Source organism: Odontesthes bonariensis, chromosome 18 (genome assembly GCF_027942865.1).
Source record: "Odontesthes bonariensis isolate fOdoBon6 chromosome 18, fOdoBon6.hap1, whole genome shotgun sequence".
NCBI classification, from domain to species: Eukaryota; Metazoa; Chordata; class Actinopteri; order Atheriniformes; family Atherinopsidae; genus Odontesthes; species Odontesthes bonariensis.
Genome location: NC_134523.1, coordinates 28,672,565 through 28,699,241, shown reverse-complemented (window position 1 = coordinate 28,699,241; position 26,677 = coordinate 28,672,565). Strand labels below are relative to the sequence as shown.

Sequence of the window (26,677 nt, the reverse complement as noted above, 5' to 3'; positions counted from 1 at the left end):
CACTTTGCTATAACCCGACATCTGGAAATGAGCAAAGGTGCGTTCTGCTTTCAGATTTATGTGCACACATGCAGCAGTTCCTACCGAGCACTGAGCAGATTCACTTTCTTTTTATTTCTTTAATTGCAAATAAGATGTTTTTCCTGTGAGGTTCTTATTTTGAGGTTGTTTTCTTCTTCATGGAAATGCTCTTCTGTGATGGGAAAAAGATTCAAGTCAACATTTTACATAAGAATTTTTAAATTCTTATTTAAAGGGATAATCCGGAGTAAAATGCACTTTAGGTCAATTTACGGGATGTTGGGAGTACATACGTTGAGTTGACATCAAAATCATTTAATTCTGATGTGTTTTGAGAATTTTGATTTGACCGTTTTCAGCCAAAAGTCGTTAGCCTGAAGGAGAGTGGGGCATATGGTATCGCCGCTACAAAACGCTGAAGCTGGCATCTTCAGCGTAAAGTCCGTATAGTAGAGCCGAGTTGCCGTTTCGTTGCCGTTTTTTTTTTACAAACATAATTCAGTATTTCTTTCGAAAGCCAGGATAGGATCAAACACGCACCATAACTCCAAAAGTTTGCTCCGCTGTTTGTTCAACAATCTGCTCACACACCTCTCCTTCTTCTGTGATGGTCACTCCAGTCACGCAAAAGACGTCTTCCGTAAACAGGAGGCTAGGTCACGCGAGACGTAAGGTCACGTGACATTTTATAAAATTCCAACCTGTTAGTAAGCTAGGCTTTGCTGTTGCATACAACTTCATTTCACTTTCGAAAGAAATACTGGACTATGTTTGTAAAAAAAACGGCAACGAAATTGTGAATTTCCAGAACGTGTTACTCCACACTCGGCTCTACTATACAGACTTTACGCTGAAGATGCCAGCTGCAGCAGGAGCATTTCCGGAAAGAGACTGGCTGGTTTTAAATTCATTCTGGACTCTCTATCCGACCACATGAAGACCTCGGGACACTTCTGTTTGGATTTAGGGACCCTCAACTCACTACCACGTAAGTGTTATGTTGTTTGGAGCTATAGAAGAGGTGTAAAAATAGCGTTTTGTAGCGGCGATACCATATGCCCCACTCTCCTTCAGGCTAACGACTTTTGGCTGAAAACGGTCAAATCAAAATTCTCAAAACACATCAGAATTAAATGATTTTGATGTCAACTCAACGTATGTACTCCCAACATCCCGTAAATTGACCTAAAGTGCATTTTACTCCAGATTATCCCTTTAAGATCCCAGAATCTGCAGATTAAAAACAGAATTTTCGACCCCTTTAAAGGTGCCATGGCATGAAAATAAATGGAGGCTTTTATATATTTTTATAGGCTTTAGGGGTCCCCTAATACTGTATCTGAGTTTTTTTCCCCAAAATTCTGCCTTGGTGCAGAATTACAGCCAGTCCCAAAAATGAGCTTTCCTTCGGATCCTCAGAATGAGCTGTTTAGGGTCTGCAACTTTAAATGCAAATTAGGAAGAGAAAGGCGGGGCAAAGCGGAGGGTGGGGGTGTGGCCTTACTTACACCCGTGGTACCATGCGTGCGCAAATGTTTTGTGAATCGCTATGGCACGTAGATGGCACGGCAGCCCTATGCCGTAAAACTAGCGAAACCTGTAAATATGAGCTTACTTTGACAATATGACGAACTAGTTGGTGAACAACTCTCCTAACACAGTCAAACATCAAGCAAGTGCTACACAAAACACAGCAAAAAAGGCGTGCGTGAAGGGGAAAGCAGGAGTGAGGATTTTGACATTCTCATCTGATTGCTCTGGTTTGCAAAGATGCACGTAGCGCTAGCGCTGGAACCATGAATGATGATTATCCTTATGAAATGCACAGATTTATGTACATTTGACCTTGTACTAACCTGGAAAACAGAATCATTGAATCTGTATAGTTGACGCGTCTGTCACGGCGGTGGCGGATCGTGACGTCAAAAATGACATTTCAGGCATGGCGTTTGCCTTGAAAAGACAGCACAGCATGTCGTCGTGCACCAGTCGATTTTTGTAACTTGGCGGCGCCAACAACGACAGACCGGATGGACCGATGTGAGACCAGGCTCAGTGAGGAGGTGCGTTTGTACACCACCTGTACGAATCTGCAGTGAAACAGTACAGGGAGCACGTAAACTCCCCAAACTCGTGGACAGAGATTGGCAGAACTTTAGGGAAAGAGGGCGAGTTCTGTAATAATGTGTGGAAGAAGCTACGGGACAGATACGTGAAGGCAAAGAAGAGGGCAGAGACTCTGTTGATGCCGGGGGCTTCAGACCTTCACCTCTATTAACTGAATTAAAAAAAAATAATTATCCAGATACTGCAGCAGTATCATTAATGACATTATTCCTGGTCTTGACAGCGGCATTGTTTTCTTCTCCACTTTCGTGGTTGTAGAATAGTGGTAACCTTAACGTAGCAGCGCCACCTCTGTGACGGAGAAGATTGCAACTACTGGCGCATCGACTTGCGCCACTATACATGGCGGGCACGAAATCGTGACGTCATCAACACCGCTCGCGCTAGCAGATGCGGCAACCATGCTAGAGCCTTAAGTGAAAGAGCGAGCCGCCATCTTCTTCCCCGAATCTTGGTCTGAGAGCAGAGGGACGGGCTCCGCACCTAAGAAGTTGCAGTGCAACGATTCCCGCACTTTGGTTCCGCTTTCTCCATTTTTTTCTGTGCAGTAACATTGCCTCCCACAATAGAATTTTAAATCATTACATTTTTTGCTAGTTAGTACTGGCAATATTAAAGTGCTGTGTAAAGTTATCCACACAAATAAACAACAGATTTTTCAATGCAACTGAACAAAAAGTGACCAAGTGTTTTCACACAAGTGTGTATCACACACAAATCTCTTCGGTTCTGTCGTCACTTTCCCAGAAAAAAACAAAATCTGTCCATTGGCTCTTTAAAGGTTGTGATGCAGGAGCTCTAAACAGATTTTTTACATCGATGTGCAGCGCAACGAGCTGGCCAAAGAGCTGTGGGCAGGGAAAGGCAGTTTTGGCATAGCCATATATGGGCCCTGGGAGGAAACAACCTCCACGTCATAAGAGGCAGCTTTCCTGATAAGGCCAGCTGCATGGTCACATTACCAAAGGAGGAGAATAATTTCCATTGCATGGTTTAGGTCTATCGTCATTTTTTGCCACTGGGGGACCGCAGGCAGGCTAGAGGAACTCATATTAATGTTAAACAATCTTAAAAAGTGAAAATTTCATGCCATGGCTTCTTTAAGGTCCCAGAATCTGCAGATTAAAAAGTGAACTTCTGAATTATTCTGACTTTTTTTCTTTGCAGATGCCGAATGGAAAGAATAAAAGCCACCACTCAGGTGATGAAGGTTGGTATCTGTCTGACTCCTAACAGCTTCTGTTGTGTTGAAGAGCTTTAAAGGTTTCTGTAAAAACGATCTCCCGTTCCTCTCTTCAGATTTCGAGTTCTCAGAAGGCGAGAGTGCTTCTGGATACGACCCGTACCGCACCTCCATCCCCATGAGGGTCACCTACAGAGCAGGAGGTAAATCCCTCCCCTGGCCGCCTTCTCTCTAACCCTAAAACCCTTCCAGCCAGGGGCTAGGCTACGGGGGGGGGGGGGGGGGGGGGGGGACAAGTCCTGCCCCCCTGAGAAATGCCCTGTCCATCCAAAGAAAACTGGCCAGAAAAAAGGCCACAATTTATTATCTCTGTTTGTGTCTTGTGTTGGTAGAATAAATGCAGGTGGTGATTTAAAAAAAGACATATATCTGCAAAGTTTATAGCTTTATTTACTTTTTTATTATCGTGTTCTCCCTCCCCCACTCCCCTCCGTAACCTTAACCCCTGCTGGAAAAAAAAGGCGATTTTCACATTTTCGGATGTTTTTGTTGTATTTAATGATCTGAAATATAGACTTAATGAAGGTAATAAAAAGCTGGAGTTGGCTGGATGTCTTGCCCCAAGGATCTACTTGAATTTAAACCCTCAATGGAGAATGTGGAGCATGTTAAACAAAAGCCATTGCATCCTAAAGTCCTGGTCTAAAAACCTCTTCAAAATGGGAAGTATTTGCAACATGGCGAAGGGGTTAAGGGGCAGAACAATCGTCAAAACTGCTTTCCAGTTGGTTTGTTTGAATTCAATAATGTCTGTCAGTCCTTGTTTTCTGCCCCCCCGATGAGCTAACTGCCCCCCGACACACATGCCATTCTGGTCACACCTCTGAAGCGCTCACTCCCTTCCTGTCTCTCATCCAGCTGGAATCGAGAACCCGGCCTTCATACCGGACCTGGACCCCTCGGCGCCGCTGCACATCCCGCCCTGGCTGGCGGAGGCGGAGCCGGACAGCGGCACCGTGGCTCCGTCGCAGCAAGCTCAGGTGAGGCTGCCGTGGGCCTCCGGGAACCTGCACCGCCTGGCTCCCATGCGCGTCAGCACGCAGTCCAGCGACTCCTTCATGCTGGCCCACGCTCCTGCGGCCCAGCGGGGGGGGGGCGGCCAGCTGCCGCCGCCTCACAGAGACGGCGACCTCCTGTAGCCGCGTTCCGTCCCCACAGAAACTGACCTCGGACTTTGCACCGTCTCCTCTCAGAGGATGCTTTCCTGGGGCCAAAACATTTCCAGTTTGGTCACCGCCGTGCTCATCCTCCAGATCTGAGGGAAAACGGTGCCGAAGGAAATTCTCATTCCTGAACGTGAGATGATAAAAGATAAGGGGTTTATGATTCGAGTGAAACTAAATCAGTTGTGTTTCTGTGGTTTCTTGGTGTTTCTTATAGAGCTGTACTACTGCAGGATGAATATTAAACCAATGTACGGTAGAGAAATATATTTATTCACAAAGATCTGCACATCTATAAACTTCATGTAACTGGCTGAATGTTTCTAAAGCTGGTTTAGAAATAAAAATAAGGAAACTTTTTGGCTTCTGTGGAGTCCATTTTCAAACCTGAACTGCGAATAAATTACAGCTGGGAGAGTTAATATTTTATTGTGCATTAGCGCAGGTTTTATTATTTATCTTATTATTGTAAAAGTCTGTTGCTCACAGGCTTTTATTTTGTAAAAGTCTGTTGCTGTGGAACCGGAAAAGAAAGTAATCGGCGGCTCCACCAAACATGGAGAAGGGTACGGAACTTTTACTCGGCCATTTTCATTTTAAAGTTCTTCCAGACGGCGGAGTCGACAGAACCAAAGTCATCTGTAAACACTGCCAAGTTGAATTGTCTTCTCACCGTAGTAGTTCCAGTCTAAAATATCACTTAAAGGCAAAACACACAACTGATAGCAGCAAGTCATTCAAGGAAACAGACAGTGGAGCGAGGCTTCTACATAAAAACTACAGAAAGATGCTGATGTTAAAAGTGTGTTTCCATAACAAATGTTATGGCACTTTCATTCATATGGCAGCACATTTAAAATAAAACTAAATGCTAAAAGGTATACACTACTTTTGGACTCATTTTTGGATTCTGCGTACAAATGAGATTAATTGTGATTAATCAGGGAAATCATGTGATTAATTAAACATTTAAATCGTTGCCCAGCCCTAGAATTAAATACAAAAAAAAAGCAGGTAAAAAGTGAGAGAAGAAGTTTGGACCTTGGATCTCATCTCTGTAATTAACTCCTGCAGGTGAGACCAGAATGTTCTTTACAGCCACTGAAAATCAATAGGCTTCCCTTTCATGACACTTTTTAATGGCGTCATAACGATCGTTGCACTTTTTCAGAGGAATCTGGCTCCATTTGTGCTGCAAAGTAAATGTACCGTTTACATGTTAAAAAATGGCCCAAACTGGGAATAAAGAGGGAAAAGTTACGTTTGTGCCCAGAAAAAAAGAGGTTAAACACGACCTAATGTGTCACAAATAGTCCATTTCTGAAGTTTCCAAGTGCTTGGTGATGTAGTCCAGTATGATCTTTTCGTTTTCGGCCTCCTTCAGGTAGAAATGAGAGCCGGCCAACATCCTGACGGTGAAATCTCCAGATGTGACGTCTCTCCAAGCTGTTCAGGGATAAACAAACAGAATGAAGAACACAATGAGTCACTGATCTCAGCCCAGAGCGCTCAGAGCTGTGCACATGCAGCCGCTGGCTGTTATCTCTTGCTGGAGGGCAACGTGCACTTTGTTTCTACCTCTGAATCGATCAGCTTTTAACTGAAAAGTGTGTGTTCAGGTTTAATCTTTAGGGTTAGAAACTAAAAACCAGCCCGTCGTGGAGGTGGAGAACTGACCGTGTAAGTCATGGGGAACGTCATCCTTCCCATCGAAGCATGTGACGGGGCAGGAGAGGATCGGAGCGTCCGGCTGATTGCACCTGAAACCAGAACAGACCAACCATCATTTAAAGCCCACCGAAGGGCAGCAGAGATACTCAAAATCAGGAGAAAAATAAGTTATTTTAGTTTAAAATGAGGTAAGACAGCCTCAGATGATCAGCAACACAGATCAGTCTGAGTCTTTATTTAAGGTCAGAAACCCAAGAGCTACATCTCAGACTCTGCAGGCCTCAGTTAGCATGTTAAAGGTTAAAGGTCACCCCAAGGTCAGAAACCCAAGAGCTACATCTCAGACTCTGCAGGCCTCAGTCAGCATGTTAAAGGTTAAAGGTCACCCCAACGCAGCTTTAGCAGCAGAGAAGCTATCAGGCTTGTGTTGATAATAATAAACTCCTGGACTATTTTCAAACTTCCAAATGCATCGTTTTGTGAGTACAGACCATATTTGTACTACTGTAGAAGTTTGGTGCCATGGCATGTGATTTTAGTGTGGTAATTTTGGAGATACGGACCAGGTTCCATTAACCCTTGTACGAAGCTATTTGGGATAACTCAGTAACTCAGCTGATGTTCAGCCAATATCGAAAAAACTTCGGGTGGGCTACTTGGCTGGATATCACGGTTCAAATGACCCCAGGTTGAATCTACTCCGGACTATCACTTTAAAGGTTAAAGGTCACCCCAAGGTCAGAAACCCAAGAGCTACATCTCAGACTCTGCGGGCCTCAGTCAGCATGTTAAAGGTTAAAGGTCACCCCAAGGTCAGAAACCCAAGAGCTACATCTCAGACTCTGCGGGCCTCAGTCAGCATGTTAAAGGTTAAAGGTCACCCCAAGGTCAGAAACCCAAGAGCTACGTCTCAGACTCTGCGGGCCTCAGTCAGCATGTTAAAGGTTAAAGGTCATGACAGTTAGAAACAGACCCAAATCTTTTCTCTTTCTGACTGTAAATGCTGAAAACTGAGCCGTGCCTGTAGTTCTCCACCACGTGTAGGTCGGCCTTCAGAGCGGGCAGGAAGAGCTTCAGAACTTCAGGGTTCGCCAGCAGCTCGGGGGGAGTTCCTCCGATCGAAGTTAGCCACCCCAGGAAGTCCTCATCTGATAAGTCGCTTCTCTTCGGGGCCTTGATGCGAGTTTCTGACTGAAAGAACAAAAACGGCGGTGCCGCATCACACCTATTCAGCTTTGAGGCCGGACGCACGTTAACCCAACAGCATGATTCAGATGATTGGAGGCTGGACTCACATACGGTGCAGAAGCACCAGACACAAAGACGTGAACTGGCTCCATGTTGTGACGTTTCTTCAGAGCATCTGCAACAGCGAAGCTCGTGAAGGCGCCAAAACTAAAAGAGATCAAAGGTTCAAACGTTGGAACTCGTTTTCCCGGCAGCGTTATTTCACGAAACTTTAAAGGGACAGTTCGCCTCTTTTGACATGAAGCTGTATGACATCCCATATCAGCAACATCATTTATGAACATTTTCTTACCCCCTGCTGCGTCCTGTGAGCCGAGTTCCAGCCTCGTTTTGGTGTTGATGAAGGTAGTCCGGCTAGTTGGCTGGGGCTTAAAAAATAAAGCGTTTTGCTTCTCAAAACAATATGTGTTCAACAGAGTAATACATTTGCAACACAAAATGGTTCTCCAGGAAAAAGTCAGACCTCACAATCGCTTGGCGCTGTGTCGCGGCCTTCTAAGTTTCCAAACTACATTTTCTAAGAAAGGCCGTGGGGGGCAACAGGTGCTTTGATTCTTGCACTTCCGGCTTGATTGTTTAAAAAAATATATGTAGTTTATTTCCAACAAAAAATATGAACAAAACAATAACTAAAAATCTCTCACAACTTAGATGAAAAACGAAAGTTAACTTAATCTGATTTTACGAGCTCAAAAAGTGGTCAAAAACTCATTTTACCAAAACCTCCCGTCTTCACAGCGGACATTTGACCAACAAAAAGCTCCTTCAACACGCCCCCCCGGTGTGTTCTTAATCTCTCTGATTAATGGGAGGGTCTGAAAGTTATCTAAATAATCTAAACGAGTTCCAGCCTCGTTTTGGTATTGATGAAGGTAGTCCGGCTAGTTGGCTGGGGTTTAAAAAATAAAGCGTTTTGCTTCTCAAAAAACAATATGCGTTCAACAGAGTAATACATTTGCATCACAAAATGGTTCTCCAGGAAAAAGTCAGACCTCACAATCGCTTGGGCCTATTTTCTCTCCCTGCGTATCACTGCCTGCTGTGCAGACCGTGCAGACCGCAGTGCAGACCGAGCAGTCCCCTGCTTCCGAGCAGCAAACACCGTAACAGCTAACAGCTAGCTACCGTAAGCTAATGCTAATGCATTTCCTGAGCTGGTTGCAAACTATTCTTCAGATTTTTGTCACTTTAAAGCTGTTTTGCTTTGAAACAGATGAGAGCTTCAACATAATGCTTAAAACTGAAAATAAACATACCGATTTCCTCTCATCGATAATAAAAAAGAATTAGTATTAGTGATGCTCCGATCGATCGGCTGCCAATCATGATCGGCCGATAATGCCCAAAAATAGCCTGATCGGCGATCGGAAAAATATGCCGATCAAAAAACCGATCACGTGACGTAAATTACTAGCGACCACTTTCTAATGTGGTACGTGACGTGTGTACAGAACCGAACAGGCAAAACCTCTACAGTGCATCTCGACAACATGACCTCTCCTGTCTGGAATTTCTTCAAAGTGTGTCAGAAAGATGTGAAACTTACTGCGGTCACGCCATCTACGCTTTGGAGAGGCACGGTCGCGCTAGCTACACTTGAAAATCGAGTGCCCGTTTACATCGCGTTGTACGGTAAAGCGTGTGAGTGGATTTATGGTGGATTCAAGTGCACCCCGTAAACTCAGAAATCTATATCGAAGTTGATTTTTCATTTGTTGGAATACATACACCTGTCATTACTTGGTTGTTTTTTTACTACATTCTTTTTAATGATTAAAACAAAATGATAGAACAAAATTATTGAAGCATATTCAGAATCAAACTCATTTCTGCATAGTCAGATTTGAAAACTTCATTTAGAACCAAATCAAAATGTTCTCTGCCGACTCCACCAGATTCTTGTTCTACATGTCCACAGCTACCTCTGTGGTGATTTTCAAGTCATTCCACGGTATCATTGTTTAATAATCTGATGCTGACATCATACCCAATGAATGGTGTATATGGGCAGATTAAAAAATTAATAGAAAATAAAAAAAACAATTGTTTTCTGCAAACTCCACCAGATTCTTGTTCTACATGTCCCCAGCTACCTCTGGTGGTTTAATTTCTATAAATGGTGCACTCTCTGCTAGATGAAAGGCATGGAAATGTCAGATTCCTTCCGTGGTCGGCAATCGGGCAGATCATGATTTTGGTGATCGGTCCAAAAAATGCTGATCGGAGCATCACTAATTAGTATAGTTTTGAGCTAAAAAACGGTGGCGTATATCACACTTTATGTACCGAGCTGTACATTTTAAATGAAAACAATGTTGCATTTTAAACCAAGTGATATTTAATTGTAAATATCAGTCATTTATTTATTCTTATTTTTTCAAAGAAGTGCAAACATTTGGGATGCTGACACTTTTGGATTTTTAGCATGTCCAGATTTTTATAATTTTAAAGCTGCTTGTTTTAAAACACTTTAGAACATGAGAACCTAAAATAATACAAAAGAACCAGAATAGTTTTGCAAAGAGCTAAATAAAAATTACACTGAATTTACAGTGCTTTAAATTTGAGATGAAAACATTTTTATTCTTAAACTAAGTGTGCAGACCGAGCAGCAAACACCGTAACAGAACAGTTTTGTGATGCAAATGTATTACTCTTTTGAACGCATATTGTTTTGAGAAGCAAAACGTTTTATTTTTTAAACCCCAGCCAACTAGCCGGACTACCTTCATCAACACCAAAACGAGGCTGGAACTCTGCTCACAGGACGCAGCAGGGGGTAAGAACATGTTCAGAAATGATGTTGCTGATATGGGATGTCATACAGCTTCATATCAAAAGAGGCGAACTATCCCTTTAAAGGAATAATCCGGAGTAAAATGCACTTTAGATCAATTTACAGGATGTTGGGAGTACATACGTTGAGTTGACGTCAAAATCATGTCATTCGGATGTGTTTTGAGAATTTCGATTTGACCGTTTTTAGCCAAATGTCGTTAGCCTGGAAGTCAGAGGGGCATATCATGTCACCGCTACAAAACGCTATTTTTATACCTCTTCTACAGCTCCAAACAACATAACACTTACGTGGTAGTGAGTAGATGGTCCCTAAAGCCAAACCGAAGTGTCCCGAGGTCTTCATGTGGTCGGATATAGAGTCCAGAATGAATTTAATCAAGCCAGTACCTTTCCGGAAATGTTGCTGCTGCAGCTGCCGCTAAAGACCGTGGTGAAGTTGGTTTGATATTGGTTTGAAAAAAAAGACACCTTATTTCCTTATTGTGAGTATCTGTCGAATATCCAACGTATGTACTCCCAACATCCCGTAAATTGATCTAAAGTGCATTTTACTCTGGATTATCCCTTTAAATCTCACCATACCTGTGTCCAAAGAGAGCGAACGGCTTGTCTTTGAGCAGCGGCAGCAGCACGAGGACGACTTCATCCACGATCTGCTGCATGTTCTGGAAGAACGGCTCTTTGGCTCGACTCTCTCTGCCCGGAAGTTTGACGGCGAACACTGAAAGTAACGGAAGAAACGTAGAAGAAGAGTCCGGAAAACTGTGAGAGCCTCCAGCCTTCAGAGGAAGGAAGGAAAACACAGAAACCTCCAAGATAAACTCATCCTCTTATTCTACGTTTACATCAAACAGATGGAAAACATATTTCTTCATCCAGCTTTTTAACTTTGTGTGAAAGCAACCATAAAGTTGATGAATTAGTCCTTAAAGCTGCAGTCGGCAGGTTTTCAAAATTCCGAGTCTAAAGTCGGAAAATTCGAACTGATACAACTTTCAGGTCCCTCCCCAAACCTCTACCAAGCTCCGAATCGCCCCCCAAACCCCTCCCCCTCTGTGGACGAGGTTGTGCACTTGAGTTCACAGCAGTGTGAGCGCACACAAGCTGGGGCAGACTCACGCTCAGCAGCGTGTGCACAAGCTGTGATTGACAGGTAGGATTCCTCCACCCTAACTTGATTGGTTAAAAACAGCCGGGAGCGCTCGATTTTTCCAAGCATGATTACAGGCTTCAGAGGGAGCTACAGATTTCGTTATTTTTCCTAAACAGCCTATTTAATATTCTACTTCCAGAATCCCATGACAGTTCAAGCTAATATGACTAAAAAAAAGTTGCCGACCGCAGCTTTAAACGAAGGATATTACTTGTATTTTCTATCTTTTGCTGCAAAGCAACTCTTCTGAATGTGAATGAACTCAATCAAAACACTGAAAAATGGGAAACGTTACAGAGTGGGAGAAGGAAACGTTACTGCCTGCTGTGTAGACCGTGCAGACCGAAGTGCAGACCGAGCAGTCCCCTGCTTCCGAGCAGAAAACACCGTAACAGGTGCAGCTATCGGCAGTGAAACGAAGGGAGAGAAAATAGGGCCAAGCGATTGTGAGGTCTGACTTTTTCCTGGAGAACGATTTTGTGATGCAAATGTATTACTCTGTTGAATGCATATTGTTCTGAGAAGCAAAACGCTTTATTTTCTAAACCCCAGCCAACTAGCCGGAACTACCTTCATCAACACCAAAATGAGGCTGAACTCGGCTCACAGGACGCAGCAGGGGGTAAGAAAATGTTCATAAATGATGTTGCTAATATGGGATGTCATACAGCTTCATGTCAAAAGAGGCGAACTATCCCTTTAAAGCAGATTCTTTTCTACGTGCCGTGCAAATGTGAGACTATCGGATCAGAGAGCAGCTCTTTGCCTCCATCTTCCAGCCAGTTTTACCTTCGAAGGAGCTGCTGAGGAGGTTTCCCCAGCGGGCGTAGTGTATGGAGCCTCCACCTGCCCAGGGGAAGCAGATCAGCCTGGCCACAGCATCTGGCTTCCTGCTGAAACAGCTGATCACTTTGTCCATCCTGGGCACACACACAACAGGAAGCACCAACGTTGGTGGAGTTCTGAAAAACAGCTGTTTGCTGCAACAGCTCCACCAGCCTCAGCTGCTTCTGTGCAGCACCTCCTGGTTGTCTTTTTCTGTGGTTTCTGGCTCCAGAAACGCGACGTGAAAAGTTCACCGGAAGTGACGCAGTGTTCCGCGGTTGGTATTTCCTGACGGGTTTCCCTCTGTGGAGGAGGAAGGAGGGACTAACAGCCGTGTCAAACAGATGAATTTAAGAGGGACAAACCGGAAACCACAGCCTCAGCTTCACACTCCGACATTAATACCAAGTATTTTCTCAGTAAAACTCCCGCAGCCTAAATGTAACTTTACAAATCACATTGTCATTTTAATTTTATCAACGCCCTATTTTTTTTGTTCTTAATTAAAAAAAAAAAAAAAATTTGCTAAATATTTTATTTATTTATTTTTATTTGCTAAATATTTTATTAATATTTTATATTTTAAGTTGAGTCGCCTTAAGTTCTTCATATCTTCTGTTAAATATATATATCTTCTTCATATCCTCTGTCCTATTTTGGTTGTTTTGTCATTGTTTTTGGATATTTAATATATTTTAGTACCATTGCCAAAGCTGCTATGGATAATCCTGTTAGAGATTATTTCTAAAATAAGATAATTTATCTCTGCCCGTTTAGATTAGTGCAGAAAAAGCACCGAACAACCTGAAGTTTGTGTAAAATTCTGCAGCTAAAACTATTAATATATTCCATTTTTAAATCATGTTGCTTGTTTTTAATCAGAGTGGCCGAGCACCATCCTATAACTTGACCTTCTTTCACCTTACACCCCTGCCCACACAGTTTTATTTGCAAACCAGCTGTTTGTTCGCTGTTTTCAGGGCGAGGATGGAGGAAGAAAGTGGTGGAGCATAATCTTATAATGAGAGTAAGGCGAGCCACCTGTGTTGTCTTTTAATAACGTCTTTTTTTTTAAAGATTTATTCTTGTATTTGCTGGTATTTACTGTCAAAATGATTATTTAAATCTCATGTTGTGAACTGGATGTATATAAAGCTTATTCTTATAATTATTCTCAGACCAGGAGAAACTCCTCCATGCATTCATCTCCAGTAGACTCGATTACTGTAACGCTCTTTTAACTGGACTTCCCAAAAAGAGCATTAAACATCTGCAGCTCATCCAGAACGCTGCTGCTAGAGTTTTAACCCGGACTCAGAGATCTGAACACATCACAGCAGCTTTAAAATCTTTACTCTGGCTTCCAGTCAGTCACAGAACAGATTTTAAAAGCCTGCTGATGGTTTACAATCTGTGACATGTTCAGAGAATATAAACCCAGCAGAGCTCTTAGATCCAAGGACTCAGGTCAGCTGGTCCAGTCCAGAGTCCAGACTAAACATGGAGAAGCAGCATTTAGCTGCTATGCTGCAAACAAGTGGAACAAACTGCCAGTGGAGATTAAACTTTCACCAAATGGAGACATTTGTGTCTATGCATGAAATCTGCACGATATCTTTGAACTTATCTGGACTGTTGCTTGTTTTGAAATTCATTTAAATTATTTTATTTGTTTCTCTTTATATGCTTTTATGTATTTTTAATGCTTCTTCCACTCCCTGCTGCAATGCTTTATTTTATGTAAAGCACTTTGAATTGTTTTATACATGAAATGTGCTATATAGATAAATTTGATTTGATTTGGATTTATTATATCTATAGTGATACCTGAATCCGAGAGGTTTAGACCTGACTTGAGAAGTCAAACATGAGATAAATATAATGTAGTGGCAATTGTTTGTCAAATCAAACATCCTGTGAAACTTGCCACTACTGGACTGGGGTTGGGTTTCGTACACAGGCAAAGAAAAGCAGTCCAATGTCCAATACCTGGAAATTGCGTTTTGAAGGTTTATTTTCCAGTTGGCAAGCAAATGATACAGGTACAACATTCCTTTGTTCTCTGCTGCTTCTCCTAATCTGGTAAAAAACCATAGCTCCACCCCAATCCATCCTGGTCTAATACCAGTGCCTATATTTATAGGGAATGGACCCACAGTTGTTCTGCCCAACTTAAAACAAAGAAACAAAAAACAAACAATTATTAATCTTCAAATAAATTCCGTAAATAACCCCCAAAATACAAAGTAACCCAAGAATAAATTTAAACAAAATTCAAAGTAAAGAAAGACAAGAATAAACAGGAATAAATAGCTCCAACATGTAATTAATCTAAGGAAACATGCACGTGTGTCTACGGACACTGACTGAACACGATGATTCGTTTTGTGGGCGTGCTTTTAATTTGAAAGGCCGGACCGGAAATGGAGCTTGCTTGATAGCGTTAGCTTCCCGCTCGATGTGACAGAGGGCGGCGTAAGAGCTGATTTCAGACCGGTTTTACTGAGCAGGACGCCGGGCTTGTGAGCCCCTCAGATCCGTGTGATAAAGAAGAACACCGGATTGTCACGTCAAGCCAAAGTGACGCCGAATTCAGTGACTGAACGGGTAAGTATTTCTGCCGGTTTCGCATTAGTTGTCGGGGGGCTAAAGCTAATAACACGGTTAGCTTCCTCGCCGTCACTGAGTCACCACAGTTTGTCCCAATAATTTGTTTGAAAATATCAAAATATTCGTGTCGAATCTACGACAAATGTCTTCGAAGTGAAAGATGTTCGTTTCATTCCACTCACAGCGGAAATATCGCCTTAAAAACGGAGGCGGGGGACGTTTTGCTCAACTCCGAGCTGTCAGTTTCGGGGAGAAGACTTCCAGCCGCAGGGGGGGGGTGGGAGACCCCGGAGCGGCTCCGGAGCGGCTCGGTTCCACATCACCAACCGAAGCCGGCGGCGGAGCGTCGCTCAGCGGATCCGCTGTTTTCAAATCACCGCCGGGGCCCGGGTCACCCGGAGAGAGACCTCATGAATGGAAATCGGAACAACAGGTGGGAGCCTCAAACTACTCAACTTAACTCAACTCAACTTTATTTATATAGCCTTTTAACACAGCAGCCGTGGCTGAAACAAAGTGCTGTACAACACAAAATACAAGGCATAAAACACAAGAACAATGCAAAAACAATAATAAACAACAACAACAATATTAAAACAATAACAGAAACAGAGTCTCATGCTGGGTTAAAAGCCAGGGAATAAAAATGGGTTAAACTAACAGCCGTGTTTAGAGGTAAAGAACCCGGATCGCATACCCGGGATGTCCGTGTTTCACGCTTAAAAAAAAAAAAAAAACCAGTCTCACGGGTTTCTTTTGACGGCGACGCCACTCTTTGTCGGTTCTCAGAGGCAGGTGGTGATCGGGCCAGGTGTAGCTGAAGGCTGCCGGGTGTCCCGTCCGCAGACCCCCCCCCCACACACACACACACATATTTTCTTTAATTAATTTATTTAGCCTATTTATCAACAGATTAAATTGGGGATTTTTTTAAAAAGGCTTAGACAGGCTGGATATAAATAGTTAGATACTGTAGCTGGCTAGTTAGATATAGGCCTACACAATTTAGTAACTAAATGTGTATTGATACTTCAAATAAGTCTTTGATACGTTTTGCTTTATTTTATAACAGCTGGGGCAGACTCACGCTCAGCAGCGTGTGCACAAGCTGTGATTGACAGGTAGCGATTCCTCCAGCCTAACGTGATTGGTTAAAAACAGCCGGGAGCGCTCGATTTTTGCAAGCACGATTACAGGCTTTAGAGGGAGCTATAGAATTCGGGATTTTTCCTAAACAGCCTATTTAATATTCTACTTCCAGAATCCCATGACAGTTCAAGCTAATATGACTAAAAAAAAGTTGCCGATGGCAGCTTTAAGTCCGCTGTGGGCAATACTGAAGTCACTATTGCATACAGTGCACCTCGCCACGGTGTCATCATTCTTCACCTTCACTAGACATGGATATACTTTAGTATGTTCTGCTGTAAAATGAGTCTTATATTTTGGTTTTTTACTCGAGGATTCACCCTCTGCCATTTCACAGGATGCACAGTTTTGAGTGGTAACTTAGGTGACTGTCAGAGAGTAAATCGAAGCCCTCCCACACCGAACGTTATTGGCTTATTTTGCTGACTAAACCAATCAGCTGACAAGCAGTCGCCTTGAACGCTCGTTGAACAGAGCATCGCTTTGGACAGATACGCACAGGTTTCACAAGCAACCTCTCACACCCCTCTCTCTCTCGTGCCTGCGCAGTCGAAACGCGCATGGTGCATGAGTTATTGTATTGCCTGCACGCTCTCACTCGCATTGAAAAAAAACAAAAACAAAAAAAACACTCCCTCCCATAGTCTAAAATCCGGAACTTCTGGGAGACTTGGTATGTCTGCGTCCGTTTGTGGGGCAGCTGCTTCCAGAACTACTGAAACATGTTCGGCTCTGCAGATTTACTTCACAGATTGAGTTTTTCTGCCGTTAAAAACAGACTTTAGCTTCACCAGAGACTAACTTTGACATTTTGACATTCAAATCATCAGCCAATCTGAATCCTTTACAAACGTCCATCACCCCCTCCCTGGCCTATAAAATAGCTTCTTAATTCTGATTTGAGTCATGATGTTAAAACATTAGATTTACAGGAATATTAGAAATGAGAAGAGAAGGAGACCAAACAACCGTAGATTTATTTGATCTTTTAGTCCCTACAAAGCGGCGTAAAGTATGTGTCCACACAGAATATCAGAGATTTAATTAAATTTTTTTTTTTTTTTTAAATGATCCGGGTTGGTTTTATACAAATAAACCAAAAGTTGTCGTAGAGAAGGTGACACGTGAGCACCAGCTGGGATTTTACTCTTGATTTCAATTGATTTTTGTCTCTTTTCAAGCAGCTAGAATCCAGTAATTATATCATACTGACTGTAAAAAGCTTCTGTATCGGCAGGTTAAATGAAGTCTCATCACAGGTAACCGAACAAGCAGAAACACTTTTGATCTTTAAAGTGGTCCTGAGCAACAGTTCTCCAGCTTTCTGAAGGTCTTTCAGAGTTTTTCTTTGGATCATTCAGGCAGGAAAAAGGCTCCTAACTCAAGGGATGAACCAGTGTTGTGTCCACACAGAATCTTTAGGCACTTTGTTCCCAGCTGCCTGTCCCAGAGACGCATCATTTGTTCCCATTTCTTTAGCTGCATCTGTGAAAAACAGCAAAGATAACACAGTCTGACAGACAGAAAACAGGATTTCTGCAGCAACAAGGTGATTCCCAAAGAGCTGTTAGCTGAAAACTTGGCATATCTCAGCATGGTGTGCAGTGTGTCCTTAAAACATTTGAGGAAACTGGACAAGTGGAGGACAAAAGAAGAAGTGTCAGGCCTAAAGAACTATCTACAGCAGATGAACAGGATCTGAAAGTGATGTCCTTAAGAAAGAGGAAAAAATCCAGCAAAGACCTGACACAGGAGCTGAGAGATGCATCTGGACTAGGGATGCAAATGATTAATCGATTTTAGATTAATTGTCGATCAAGAGGTTGCTCGAACAAAATGTATTAATCACGATTAATCGCTAGAGGGCGCTACTGTCTGTAGTAACTTGAACAGAGCGTGAGAACGACAGGTGAACACATCTCGCGAGGGACCAGGGTTGAAGACAAAATGAAGCGGGCAAAAAGAAGTGCTGTGTGGGACCATTTCAACATTATTAATGCAGGCAAAGAAGTCAAATGTTCGCTGTGTCATGCGGTATTGAAATACAACAGTTCAACTAGCTCACTCAGTTATCATTTGAACACCGTGCATGGAGCTGTCCTGCATGGCACCCGTGCACCTGGTCAACCTACAATCAAAGCTACACTGGGAAGGCAAGCGTGTGATGAGAGAAGGGCGGAGGGCATTACAGAGAGCATATGCAGCATGATCGAGAGAGATTTGATGCCAATCAACACAGTTGACGGTGCAGGATTTCAGGATCTCATTGCGATCCTAGAGCCAGGCTACAATATCCCTTCGAGGCCATCAATAACCTCCTGCCTCGAGGCTCGCTACGAAAAAAGGAAGAGTGAGCTTAAAACAACGCTAGCTACTGCTACTGCTGTAGCTCTGACAACAGACTGTTGGACGGCTCTAACAACAGAAAGCTACATTACCGTGACGTGCCACTACAACGACGAGAACTGGCAGCTAAAATAGCCTAGATGCAGTTTCTTCATAATCTATAGGCTCAGTAATATTCTGTTTGGCTCTATTTAATTTCTTTTATTGTTTTATTTTGTTTTAAATGTTAAATGTTTCAAATGCACGAACTGAGCCAGTCCTTAATTTATTTATTTTTTTAAAAACATTTTTTATTAAAGAATGTATTTTGTTATACCATAAACAAACATGTCTGCTTTCTTTTCCTAATGCATAATTACTTGAGGAATATGTAATATAATATAATACAATATAATTATCATAATATAATATATACTTTTTGAATTCAGTGTTTTAACTAGCTGATATTTTTAAAGGCCCTATTGAAACACTGAAATTCAGGTGAAAAACGCCGCTTATCAATTAATCGTAAGTCGATCGATAAGATCAGTCAACTAATGATTAATGAATTAATCGATAATTTGCATCCCTAATCTGGACCTTCAGCTGATCCATCTGCTGTTGGCCCAAGCCTCATCAGAAATGGGCTCCATGGAAGGGTGGCTGTCAGGAAGCCGTTCTTAAGGAAGGGAAACGGGGAGAAAAGGCTGAGCTGTGCCAAAGGACACAAGAAGTGGGCTGAAAATCAGTGGCAGCAGGTCTGATGGAGGGATGAATCCTCCCCAGAGCCCGGAGCTCAACATTACTGAAGCAGTGTGGGATCATGTTGGCAGAGAACGGAACAAAAGGCAGCCCACATCCAAAGAAGAGCTTTGGGATGTCCTTCAAGAAGCCTGGAGAACTATTCCTGAAGACTCCTTAAAGAAAGGACAGAAAGCTCGTCTGAGAGGGTTCAGGCTGTGTTGGAGGAGAAAGGAGCTCAGAGCAGATATTCACTTTAAACCTGCTCAGAACTGAACTAACTCTGGTTCTGCCTCAGATTCTGGGTTTATGTTCATGTTGGAACATGTTTCAGTGAATCTCTGCAGCTGCTTCCTGTTTGTATCAGGACCTTTGCATCGTGCTGCCACTTAAATTTCTGAATATTTCTGTTAAATTTCTCTCCTAACGGTACATGCAGATTATTATTGGTTCATTTTGGGGCGATTCTTGTTAAATTTGTGACAGAAATAGCCTTAAAGATGGGTTTTTTGGGGGGGGGTTTAAAGTGTTTTTGTCTGCATTTTGTGAGAACTAAAAGCAGCGAGGTGGGTAAATGGGCTTGTTTTTAGTGTTTTGCCACCAGCTTTATGTGATGTCGGTGGTGTGACATCAGCTCTTTGGAAACGTGTGGGCTGAACGTCGGTCCTGTGTGGGCTGCTTCTGCTCGTGTGGTGCATTTGTGTGTTGAAGCAGCCTGATAAGTGGTGATTAACCTTTCCGCCGTTGCTCGGGCTGCAGGAACCTTTGTGTTCTTGGCTCATCGCTGGTTCATTAGCCGTTATCTGGACGTCCGATTCGCCTCCCATCACATTCTCCCTTTTCCCTCCCGTTGGATCTGGATCTAATTTTAGCTCAGGTGAAGATAAATAAGACAAACTTGTGCACCTGTTTTCCTCACGCTCTCAGCGTGCCTTTAGTTGCCATGGTGACGCTGCGACAACACGGGTGCCGTTGCGATGGCAATGGTTCAGGGGAGGAGGCGACCTCTGGGGATGCTTTGGCAGAAAGGACGCCTCTGTCCCCGTGACGCATCCAGCACTTAGACCGATCCTCTGACTCACTTTGGTTGGAAATTGTGGGGTCGTTTAGTCACTTTCCAGTTCAGGGCTTTATTCTGAAATGTCACGCCGCTCCGTAACCTTTCACATCGCCGCCATCCTCGCGCTGCCGGGGGAATGACGGTTTTCAGTTTTTGTCAGTTGAACATGAAGCAACATTGTCCATCTTGAGTTCCAGCACACGTCTTCTGCACTTTCCTCCATCGTAACCACTTCCTTCCTCCGGTTTGTCTTCATATCGAAGCTCGCAGCTTGTAACGGTCGACGCGTTTTTTATCGTGTTTCAGGTTTTTTTTGGAGCCGTTCTGAACTATGGAGAGAAGTAGGGTGAAATGTATCTGACTTTTAAAGACGGAAATGGATCCGTTTTGGCTGCTTGGAGGCAGCACAAGTCGCCGTTTTGTGTGGCAGTCCTGGTTTATCATGTCTTTTTGTGGCACCTGCAGAGCATTTTCACCTAATTTTTCAGTAAAAAAAAAGCTCCACCATTTTCACCAAGTAGCTGCAAACTTTGTCTGTGACTTGGCAGGAAGTGCACAGATGTTTGTTTGTTTTTTGTTTTTTTTTGACAAATATCTTTATTGATTTATTTTTTTTTTTCTTTTTAATTAACAAACAACCAAATACAAAAACAAAGTAACAAGAACAAAAGAAGGCACATTAACAGACATAATCATCAAGCACAACAGTAAGTAGATACAAAATCTGGAAATTAACATTAGTGAAGAAAGTAAAAAGAATAACGAGCAGAAGAGAAAAAAAAAGAATAAGTTATACAATCTCCGACAAACCCCCCCCCTCCAAAAACTCCATAAACGAATCCCAGATCTTAACAAATGTTATATTTTCCCTTGATGAAGCATGTCAATTTCTCCATGGCTATACAGTGTGAGAGTCCTTCAGCCCACATTTGCTTACTTGGCCTATACATAGATCTCCACGAGAGCAATTTTATGTTTAGCTTCAAGTTTACAATATATGACCATTGATTTCAGGGAGGGCATGTTTAAGGAGTTTTGAGTTTGTTTTATGAAATGTCTAATCCGCAAGTATTTGAAAAAGTGCTTGGCATCAATGTTAAACCTTTGCTTAACATCAGTAAAACTTAAGATGTTTGTCTTTTTTTTTCTTTTTTTTTTAAGCCAAAAACAGCTGTAAAGTTACCACAAAGAACTCTCTGAACTATTATCAGAGTAAAAATGGCTGATAATTCTTTGAGCACCACTTTCACATCGTTACGCCTCAGAGGTTGAGTGCAGGGAACGATTTAAGCATTCTGGCTTGGTGTGGGAACAAATGATCGTGCTTTTTGATTGTGTCGGCCCTTCGGTGTCTGCATCTTATACAGGACACCAGTCAACCTGCACTGGATCAGTAGGAGCACAAAAAGCTGAGTGAGTTTGAGTCCTCGTGCTGAAATGTACGCTGGCGATTGTACAGAAGAAGAAGACGCAGAGGAATTGAACCAGTGATCTGACCGAATTGTTCCCTTTCACTTTGACCCACCTGTGAAAAAGTAACACCGATACTTTGGTGTCTGACTGTGTCATTTTGGACTCCGTTGGTTCTTGTGGCTTGAAATGGTCCAACTGTTGACACGTTAAAGGGAAATCCTGAGTTCAACAAGTGGGGTAAATACCAAAAAGCAGCTTCTGTGATGGTGCGAGTCATCTGCTGTGTGACCGTCCCTGCGGTAAAGTTGATTCAAATTCTGCAGTTTCATACAGAGAAGTTATAAAACGAACTTTAAAGTGTTTCATTTTTAACGTTTGAATTCAGATTTCTGACACTGAAAGTGTCCACTGGATTTAATGGCTGTTTCTGGCCGCTCTCATCAGTCTACGGGGGGAATTATCGGCTCCTCTTCATCCATCTGTAGACTGAACCAGCCGCAGTTAAAACGGGGATATACTGAGCCTTTACATAAAACAAGTTGCCAGCTCCTGGAGTCTTTCTGTCTTTTTGAGCAAAAAGACGGTAAAATCAAGCTAAACAAAACCAACACTGGAGGATATTGTGCAGTCGCTGTCATAATGAGTCCTATAAAGGCACCGCATGAGGTTTCTTGAGTAGAGAAAATGCTCTTCAATATGTTTCTGCTTCAGTATTACTGAGGGGGTCTGGGTTGGAACTATTTATCTGGATTATTCACAGATTTGAGTGTTTCTTCTCATCAGGACCAAACTACTGATCCTCATCCAGATAAACTCAGAGCATCTCTGAGAAGAAACAGGAATAAAATAAAGTTCCACTTTGTGTTTTTGAATTATTCAAACCTGCAGAAAACAGAGTTTCTGGTTGATGTTGGACCGTGAACAGCCATCGGACCGTTTGTTTTCAGATGCTCCAGTAGCTCTGCAGATAATCTGTTCCTGGTTAGCATCTCTGTTTCCACGCTTTGCTGTTATATAAATATCACAATGTAGTGTTTCCCGCAGGAAATTGCTCAGTCAAGATGGTGAGTCGTCGGCCGGGACCAGGGGTTTTGCGCGGATAGCGTTCCGTCGGGTGGCGGGGGGGTATTTGGAATGGGACGGGGGGCTGTTAGAGCAATAACGAAGCTGTTTAAGAGCTGTAACACTTTTTTATTTACATTATTAACTATTTACATTAACAACCAGTAGGTGTCGCAATTCAATGTTATCAATGCTGTCTTTTAATGTCTGAGCCTGGCAAAGCATTATTACTTCGGTTTAAAAAAAAACAAAAAAAAACACGGCCTATTACTTAAACCGAAGTAATAATGCTTTGCCAGACTCAGACATTAAAAGACAGCATTGATAACATTGAATTGCGACACCTACTGGTTGTTAATGTAAATAGTTAATGTAAATAAAGTGTTACAGCTCTTAAACAGCTTTGTTATTGCTCTAACGGCCCCCGTCCCATTCCAAGTACACACCCCCCGCCTTTTTATTTATTTATTTATTTTATTTATTTATTTATTTTTTTTGGAACGTTGGCAAGGCGGCAGTGCGAGTTTGCTAAGGCGGCATGACCATGCAGAGCTGTAAAAGTCCAAACCAGGAGCTTAAAGTGGACAAATCACAATAATCTGGAGGTGATGAAACAAACGGGACTGAGTTGTATCATAGTTGAGCTGAGTGGAAAGTTACCCCAACGTTCCTTATAAGGGTATCTGGAGTTTCCATGACCTTGGACTAGCACCCAGACCTGAAAGCCTTTCAAAGGAGGCCAAACTCGTGTGTTCTACAGCTTTGTGTGGGTCTGTTCCATTTCTTGAAATGGGAGTAAGTTGATACCAAAGTAATTTCTAGCCTAGTTTTTTTAAATTTCTAGTTAAAAATGACATTAAACAGGAAAAAATGTTTTGTCTCTACTTGTGCCGATGCAGGAGCCGACGCAGCCCAAGCCCTGTTTTCCTCACCACGACGACCAGGCTATGGCACCATTGGAAAGCCCATCAAGCTTCTGGCCAACTGCTTCCAGGTGGAAATCCCAAAGATCGACGTCTACCTGTACGAGGTGGACATCAAGCCTGACAAATGTCCCCGACGGGTCAACAGGTACCGGAGGCGAGCGGAACTGGCTGTTCTGTCTGAGTTCTGTCTGTGAACTCCTTTTTTCCCCAGCTGGAGCAGTGATTGGTTGTTAACTGTTGGGGGTGGGATTGGGGGGTGTTTCCAGGGAGGTGGTGGACACCATGGTGCAGCATTTCAAGGTGACCATCTTCGGTGACCGGCTGCCGGTTTACGATGGGAAGAGAAGCCTCTACACGGCCAGCCCACTTCCTGTTGCCACCAGTGGGGTAAGTTGCCTGGAACTTATCAGGGAGCTAATGGCGCTTTTCCACTAGCTCGCTTCGGCTCGGCTCGGCGCGCTATTGCATGTTTCCACTAGCACGCCATATCTGCAACCGGGACAATTTTCCATATCACCTCAGCGCTGGTTCCAAGCGGGCCGAAGCGTTACCAAAACGTGACGTCAGCCGACTGCCTTCCACTGATTGGGCGATGAGTGTCGTCACTGGAAGCGTCATAACACGGATAATAAAAGCTATTGTTAGCTTACCTCCAAACGTCGTCTTTTTGAAGCTCGTAACAAAACTCTCCGGTACTTTTCAATACTGTTTTGTCTGGTGGCCAGGAGTCTTCTCTTGCCTTCTGTGCGACAAAAAGCCACAGGGTGAGCAGCAACACGCGCAGCCATGTTACAACAACCACGCCCACGTCGAGGAGGCACCAAGTATACTCGTTTGTAATGAAAACGCAACCAAACCGAGCCGTGGCGAGCTAGTGGAAAAGCGCCATAAGAGCTGGGTTGAACAGCAGCTTTAAAAACCGGTTTGTCCTCTTCAGGTTGATCTGGATGTCACTCTGCCAGGTGAGGGGGGGAAGGACCGCCCCTTTAAGGTCACCATTAGCTTCGTGTCATTGGTCAGCTGGCACATGCTGCACGAAGTCCTGACGGGGCGCGGTGTCGCCGAGCCGATCGACCTGGACAAACCCATCAGCACCAACCCCATTCACGCCGTGGACGTCGTCCTGCGACACCTGCCCTCCATGAAGTGGGTCCCCTTAAAAACACCTGCAGATTATGTGTTGATTAACTATAAATATCAATCTACACCTTTAAGTTTACGCTTTAAGTTTCATGTGAAGATGAAACTTAAAGCTGACACATTCTGCCCCTTTTTTTTTTTTTTTTTTTTTTTTTTTTAACAATTTGACAGAACTTTCTGAGGTCTTATTGAGAAAAGAGACGGGCTTTGGTCAAAATAACTGTTGGTGTGTGTGTGTAGATATATATATATATATATATGTATGTGTATATGTAGATGGTTCCTCTATTGATCCCAGAGGGACATAGGTTAGCTGTAAGCTAGCAGCAGATGCTAGTAAACAATGCTTTCTCATCAACAGTGATGGACCAAGCCGGAGATGTACGCAGCGTAACTCGTAGTAATGCATGTGTACCGTTAATTACTGCGTTTAAACACTTTATACACATTTATGTCATTAAACAACTGTATTAGGAGACCAGAAACATGCCGATAATGTAACGCTAGCACAGCGAGAGTGAGGAGAGGGCCGGTGTTGTGTTGGAAACACACCTTATCCACACAGCTGTAGGTTGATGAGTTACAGAACGGAACCGTTCAGCTAGAAAGCTTCAGCTAACAAAATAATGTGGGAACAATGATGTTCATCTTTCAGAAGGGAACAGCAATAACTCCTTAGAAGCTGGTGTACGTCACCTTCAATGGCTAAGCTGTTAGCGTTAGCTGCTGCTAATGGACCAGCAATAACTCCTTAGAAGCTGGTGTACGTCACCTTCATTAGCTAAGCTGTTAGCGTTAGCTTCTGCTAATGGACCAGCAATAACTCCTTAGAGGCTGGTGTACGTCACCTTCATTAGCTAAGCTGTTAGCGTTAGCTGCTGCTAAAGGAACAGCAATAACTCCTTAGAAGCTGGTGTACGCCACCTTCATTAGCTAAGCTGTTAGCGTTAGCTGCTGCTAAAGGAGAAAATAACTCAATAAATAAACTAGGAGGAGTTATTTCTTAGATGCTTCCATTTCCCTGCTCTGAAGTTCAGGCTCTGAGAGTTGGAGCTGATCCCTCTTTGTGGCTCAGCTTCTTCAGGCCAGCATTGAACTGGACCAAGTTGTTAAAACAGTGGGATTAAAAGTGGCTGCAGCACATCCACAGTCCTTAGCTAACTCTGCTGGAACATTAGCCTCAGATAGAGTTTATCCACTTGGCTCTGATATCCTCTGAGGCTGCTGCTGGATGGAAGATGCATGCTCCTTTTAGACATCAGGGCCTGTGTGTTGCTGCACCCTCACTGGACATCTCTCTCCATCCATATGTGTCCTCTCGTTCCGAACCAGGTACACCCCAGTGGGACGGTCCTTCTTTTCCTCCCCAGAGGAACCCTATGTCCACCCACTGGGAGGAGGAAGGGAGGTTTGGTTTGGATTCCATCAGTCGGTGCGGCCAGCCATGTGGAAGATGATGCTCAACATCGACGGTGAGTAAGAACTGTGACGCCGAGGTCGTTTTCAGGAAACGTTTGACACATTTAAATGAGCGTTGGAAGGAAGTAAATAAAGTGCATTCCACAACCTCTCCAGTCAACATGCAACCTATTGATCGGCGTCTCCAATTTATAATCCATCGTTTAATATTGTGTGAGGAGTAATGCATAAAATCCAGAGAGATTATATTGGCAGAAATGGAATATAAGTATGTTTAAAAGTGAAAATCATTGTGGAGACAAAGGAAGAACGCGTTAAATATTTAGTGTGGATTGGGATCAAATCATAAAAAGAGCAAGAAGATGAAATAATTAATGAGCCTCAGAGCTGCTGGATTCAGTTCCAGACAGTAAAAACTGAGGGCTCTGCCTCCCGTTCTGCTTTTAGACACTCTGGTATGGAAGTTTTTCTGTGCCATCAGTTTGAATACGAATTTGTAATATTGAAATTTTACAGCATCAAAATCAGACTTTGAATTTGAAAAACCAACAGTGTTTACAAAAAAAGAAAAAAAAAAATTAA

At 43.1% G+C, this 26,677-nt stretch overlaps 3 protein-coding genes across 3 annotated transcripts in view; 2 read left to right on the top strand and 1 right to left on the bottom strand.

The window, feature by feature from the left end:
• The window catches only part of LOC142367877 (sodium/hydrogen exchanger 3-like), a 37,214-nt gene extending 32,300 nt beyond the window's left edge, over positions 1-4,914 (top strand). Inside the window, exons 14-16 of the mRNA XM_075449899.1 lie at positions 3,316-3,358; positions 3,448-3,534; positions 4,250-4,914. Of these exons, the coding sequence (XP_075306014.1) occupies positions 3,316-3,358; positions 3,448-3,534; positions 4,250-4,530 (411 nt within the window). The 3' untranslated portion in view covers positions 4,531-4,914. The remainder of the gene's footprint in view (positions 1-3,315; positions 3,359-3,447; positions 3,535-4,249) is intronic.
• A 53-nt stretch (positions 4,915-4,967) lies between these two features.
• On the bottom strand, positions 4,968-12,505 carry olah (oleoyl-ACP hydrolase). Its single transcript, XM_075449900.1, has 6 exons — positions 12,215-12,505; positions 10,855-10,993; positions 7,521-7,620; positions 7,247-7,416; positions 6,232-6,314; positions 4,968-6,000 (listed from the first exon to the last, which is right to left on the bottom strand). The coding sequence occupies exons 1-6, from the start codon at positions 12,342-12,344 to the stop codon at positions 5,858-5,860; spliced, it is 765 nt and encodes a 254-aa protein (XP_075306015.1). The 5' UTR covers positions 12,345-12,505; the 3' UTR covers positions 4,968-5,857.
• Positions 12,506-14,711: 2,206 nt separating this feature from the next.
• Positions 14,712-26,677, top strand: part of ago3b (argonaute RISC catalytic component 3b) — a 29,054-nt gene continuing 17,088 nt past the window's right edge. The window contains exons 1-6 of the mRNA XM_075449239.1: positions 14,712-14,857; positions 15,045-15,293; positions 23,510-23,681; positions 23,803-23,923; positions 24,474-24,682; positions 26,009-26,148. Coding sequence (XP_075305354.1) covers positions 15,275-15,293; positions 23,510-23,681; positions 23,803-23,923; positions 24,474-24,682; positions 26,009-26,148 — 661 coding nt within the window. The 5' untranslated portion in view covers positions 14,712-14,857; positions 15,045-15,274. The remainder of the gene's footprint in view (positions 14,858-15,044; positions 15,294-23,509; positions 23,682-23,802; positions 23,924-24,473; positions 24,683-26,008; positions 26,149-26,677) is intronic.